The sequence below is a fragment of the Glycine max genome, chromosome 10, assembly GCF_000004515.6.
Source record: "Glycine max cultivar Williams 82 chromosome 10, Glycine_max_v4.0, whole genome shotgun sequence".
Classification (NCBI taxonomy): Eukaryota; Viridiplantae; Streptophyta; class Magnoliopsida; order Fabales; family Fabaceae; genus Glycine; species Glycine max.
In genome coordinates, this window is record NC_038246.2 from 37,142,826 (window position 1) to 37,148,342 (window position 5,517).

The following is a 5,517-nucleotide window of genomic DNA, read 5'->3' on the forward strand; positions in this document are numbered from 1 at the left end:
ATGGCCACAGGGATTGTGATCCAGAACTGCGACATAGTCCCGGAGGAGGCTCTGTACCGTGCTAGGTTTAAAGTGAAATCGTACTTGGGGAGGCTGTGGAAGCGTTACTCAAGAACAGTCGTTATGGAATCGAACATTGGTGACTTTATTCGGCCAGAAGGGTGGAGTGCTTGGGATGGGAACCAGAATCTTGGCACGTTGTACTATGCTGAGTACGCTAATGTTGGAGCAGGTGCTAACTTTACAGAAAGAGTTAATTGGAAGGGTTACCATTGTAATATTAGTGTGGATGAAGCTGCGAAATTCACTGCTGAGCAATTTCTTAGAGCTGGACCTACTGGAAGAGCTGATTGGTTAAAAGCTACGGGCATTCCTTTATTCCCTAGTTTCATCAGCACCAGACCTTGAATTCAATGTTAGTTGGGAGAAGAATGTAGGGTGATACATTCAGGTAGGGTTATGAGAAATTTTGCCTCGAAATCTCAGTTTAATCATCCTAGTTTCCTTTTTTATTCATCAGGAAGAGGTTGGATTACAGTTTCTTGCTGGAAATTGAGGTAGGGTTATGAATTTTTTGGTCACTTTTATGTATTAGGGACGAAGTGGACACCAGTGAATTTTGACCAATTTACAGTAGTTTCACACACCACACAAACATTATCTGACCCATGAAATCTGCACAGTACTAACATATTACTAAGCATGAATCCAAGTTGATCCACTCAATCATATTGTGAATGGTTAAAGCATTTGATATATAATTCGTGTGCATATGCATGCAAAAACTTCATTCAGTAACTTTTGTTACAAAAAAATATTAAAAAAAAATTAAGAGTGTGGATGCAATGTTTGATATTTAGGTAAATATCATGTCTATCTCTTTAAAATTATACTACTTTGATAATTTTGACAACCAATTAATACTACATTTTAGTAAAAAAGAGAATTTTTGTAGATTATATATATTACAATTTAATATTGATATTTTTATTTATAAGACTTAATTGTATTTTTTTACCTTTAGATATATATATATATAATATGAATTTTGCTAACATGCTTTTATATTAGAGTATGTTAACATCCTACACCTAAATTTTAAGACAGATATATAGACCGTCTTCTTTGTTTAAAACCATTTTTTAGAGGATACTAGAGTCATTTAAGGTATTTATTTTTTAAGAAAATGAAAAACATATTTCTCTCTCCTCTCTCCCTCCTCTCCACTATCCCACATCTGCGATGCGTTGACACTCTTCCCACCTCTTCATGCAAGCGAAAACTAATTCGAGCTTGCGCTTGCCATATCATCCAAGCGAAATCACCTCCTCTAAAATCGAACAGTGGATAATCTTCATTTGTTTTTTCTATTATTATTATTATTATTATTATTATTATTATTATTATTATTATTATTATTATTCAATTCAATGTTTGATTAAAGATTGGACCGGAAAGTGTCGACCAAAATTAAAACTAGTGAAGGGAGATCTTGAAGAATAAATGGCGCAAGACGTACGCTCAGAAAAGGAGGCTAAACATTGATGTGCGTGTACAGAAATATTGATGAAGGGAAGCACATGTACAAAATTTGATTATGGTGTGCTAGCTTGGGCAAGCATATGCAAAAAGGTTTTGGGGGAAGGGGCTACGTAAATGACGGTGGGAAGGGGAGAGGAGCGAGAAGCGTGAAATCTTTTATATTTAAACTAAATTACAATAATAACCTTAAGATAAATTAAATAAAAGATAATATGATATATATCTGTCTTATCCTATTTGTAACTAGTGGATATTTTATGTGTACGTGAGTTTAGTTTTCTTAGTTTTGAATGTTCATATTTAGTCTTTATATAATTTTTAAATTGTTCAAATTATGATTTGCACATTAACATAATAATATAGTAGAGGTGTGACGTATATATGATTAATTTATGTAAGTTAGTGAAAGAAAAATATATAAGTAATATTAATGATATATCATACCTATATAAATAATATATAACTTTTTCCTTTGTAATACACGCACTACACAAATAATATTAATATATCATACCTATAAAAACTTGATTGAATTGAATAAATAATTAAGAAATATGGGCAATTAAGATCAAGGAAAGAAAAATCACAAATTTTAATTTATAATTAAGATATGTATAATTGGTAATTTTTGTAAACTGGAAATAATTGAATGGTTGAAAGTTGGGTTAGCCAATGTGATGGATAGCAAAGGCAATACATGTCCCAAGAGTTCCGTGTCGTAACAAATGAAAGGCAATGAGAGGTCATCGATTTATAGCATGAGTTTACAGAAGCCATGCATGAATCGCGTTTCAGAGAAATGGTCAATGCCCCTAAAAATAAAATCCTAAACATACCATCTATAGGAAATCAAAGTCCTAGAAATGGTTTCGCAACAATCACCAAATGCTCACAATATCATTCCCCACAAACAGCAGGGAAGAAGAATTTCTCTCTTTCATAGTTCATTCCAAGTACTCGTGGAGGGGAGGAGGAAAAAACAAATAACTTTTAAGAAGCAAAAAAAAAAAACCCAAAAAAAAAGAACAAGAAAATGGAAAAAAAAGCAACACTCGTCTCTGCTGTTTCTCTTATTCTCGTAGTGGGCGTTGCCCTAGGCGTTGTTGCTTATGTCTCCACCAACAACAGCGGAAGCGACAACAGTGAAAGCAACGACAGCGGTCAAGTTTCGACCCATACTAAAGCCGTGCAAGCCGTGTGCCAAAACTCCGACGACAAGAAGTTTTGCTCCGACACTTTAAGCTCCGTCAACACCTCGGACCCAACGGCTTACGTTAAAACCGTTTTGAAAAAAACGATGGACGGCGTCATCAAAGCCTTCAACCTCAGCGACACACTCACCGTCGAACACAGCAAGACCAACTCCTCCGTCAAGATGGCCCTGGAGGACTGCAAGGACTTGTTAGACTTCGCCATCGACGAATTGCAAGCCTCGCAAGTCCTAGTCAAAGACAACAACGTCAACAACATCAACGACGGCGTCTCCGACCTCAAAAACTGGATTGGCGCCGTTGTCGCGTACCAGCAATCGTGCCTTGACGGGTTCGACACCGACGCCGAGAAGGAGGTGCAGTCCAAGCTCCAAACCGGGGGCTTGGACTCTATGGGGAAGCTAACCGCGTTAGCGCTGGACGTTATTTCCAGCTTCGCAGAATTATTATCCGGTTTCAACTTGAACTTGACGACGTCGGTAAAACCACCAACGTCGTCATCTCGTCGTCTTCTTGACGTGGATCAGGATGGATATCCATCTTGGATATCCATGCCTGATCGCAAGCTCTTGGCGGATGCCAAGAAAGGCGATTCGGTTCCTCCCAATGCCGTTGTTGCCAAGGATGGGAGTGGCCAATATAAGACTGTTTTGGATGCTATTAACTCCTATCCCAAGAATCACAAAGGCAGGTATGTTATTTACGTCAAGGCTGGTGTCTACGACGAGTACATCACCGTTGACAAGAAGAAGCCCAATATTTTAATTTACGGTGATGGCCCCACCAAGACCATTATCACAGGTAGTAAAAACATGAAGGATGGCGTGAAGACAATGAGAACTGCTACCTTCGGTGAGTTGTTCATTCTCAATTGTCTTAACCAATTATTCAACAAACAAAAAAATTGTCTTAAACAATTTTATTTTAAGACTAAACATGATTTTAATTTCAATGTTACATGATTCCACCTATAAAGTAACATAGATTAAAAGAAATTTCTCCTTTAAATAAATTTCATCATTTTAAAGGATTAGTCTTCGATCATATTAACTAGGAAGAAATCTAAGTTCACCCAAAGTTTAAATCTTGACAAAAAAAAAAATTAAGAAGTATATATATATATATATATATATATATATATATATATATATATATATATATATATATATATTAATTTTGGTATATATTAATTTTGGTACTCGTTGATCAATCATAATTTGTTGGATAACTATCTCTAAAGTTATTTTTAACAAATTTTTATTAATCGATAATGTAAAAATATTTTACATTATTAATATATTATATTATTATTTTCTATAATAATTATTTGAAAAATAATATTTAATTTAGATGAATAAATAATATATAAATTGACATTGTTAAAAAAATATACATTACTATTTAATTACAAATTATCATATAATAAATTTGATAAATGTATTGGCAACACCTACTTTAAAAACAATAACAATTATTATGGATTGAGGGGAGTTAAGTGTAAAATTTTAAAAGTAAATAAAAATTAAGTCTATTTAGATTGATTCTTAATTAGTAAAAAGTATATACATTTTTACACTGAACCAAGTGCTAACAAATTAAATATGTACGAGCAGCGACGGTTGCAGAAGATTTCATAGCAAAGTCAATGGCATTTGAGAACACTGCTGGTGCAAGAGGGCACCAAGCAGTGGCGCTTCGCGTGCAAGGTGACCGTTCGGCCTTCTTCGACTGTGCCATACATGGTTACCAGGACACACTATACGCCCACGCTCATCGTCAGTTCTACCGTAACTGCGAAATCTCCGGCACAGTGGACTTCATTTTCGGCTACGGGACAACCTTGATCCAAAGCTCCAAACTCATAGTGAGGAAGCCTGACCCGAATCAACAGAACATAGTGGTGGCCGATGGCACGGACCAGAAGAACATGCCGACAGGAGTGGTGCTTCAGAACTGCGAGATCATACCGGAGGCGGCGCTGGTCCCCGACAAGATGAAGTTCAGATCATACTTGGCGAGGCCATGGAAGGCATATTCAAGGGCCATCTTGATGGAGAACACCATTGGTGATTTTATTCAGCCAGATGGGTTTCTTCCATGGAATGGCAACCTGTATCTTGACACGTGTTTCTTTGCCGAGTATGCCAACACCGGCATGGGTGCCGATACTCAACGTAGGGTTAAGTGGAGTCGTGGAGTCCTTAACAAGGCCGATGCCACCAAATACACTGCTGACCAATGGCTCCAAGCCAACACGTGGTTACCCGCCACCGGCATTCCTTTCGATCTTGGCCTCACTAAAGCTTGAATTCCATAAACATACGTATATGAATGCATGCAAGCACGCATAGATTGCTTGCATGCCCTGATAGATCATTGTGTTTTGACCTTCAAGAAAAACAACCTCTAATTAACTCCTTGTTATATATATATATATATATATATATATATAACCAATGTTAATTAGGTTTAGAATTTTGTAGGATCATCACTAGAGATTCAAAGAGTGCATGCGAATATATATAGTACAAACTAATAAGGGTACCATTGTATATATATGGATGAAGGGCATGAGCAGAGATTTACATTGTGTGAAACCGAGGGAGACCCTATGTATAGTTTGTATATTATCCCCTTAACTTGTCAGTTTATTCAGGGTCTAGTCTTTCCTTCCTGTTTTTAGTGTGCTTTGGTTTTTACAATTTTGTTATTTAAATATTAAATGAGATATTTTCAGCCAAAATCAAGTGTATTCCACTATGAA

The 5,517-nt window shown here is 36.2% G+C and overlaps 2 protein-coding genes across 2 annotated transcripts; both read left to right on the forward strand.

Moving 5' to 3' along the window:
* LOC102670104 (probable pectinesterase/pectinesterase inhibitor 7) lies at positions 1-408 on the forward strand. The gene has a single exon (XM_006590084.1). It carries the CDS (start codon positions 1-3, stop codon positions 406-408), a length of 408 nt encoding a protein of 135 aa, XP_006590147.1.
* A 1,624-nt stretch (positions 409-2,032) lies between these two features.
* On the forward strand, positions 2,033-5,517 carry LOC100820142 (pectinesterase). The gene is made up of 2 exons (XM_003535242.4): positions 2,033-3,605; positions 4,367-5,517. Exons 1-2 carry the CDS (start codon positions 2,576-2,578, stop codon positions 5,059-5,061), a joined length of 1,725 nt encoding a protein of 574 aa, XP_003535290.1. The 5' UTR covers positions 2,033-2,575; the 3' UTR covers positions 5,062-5,517.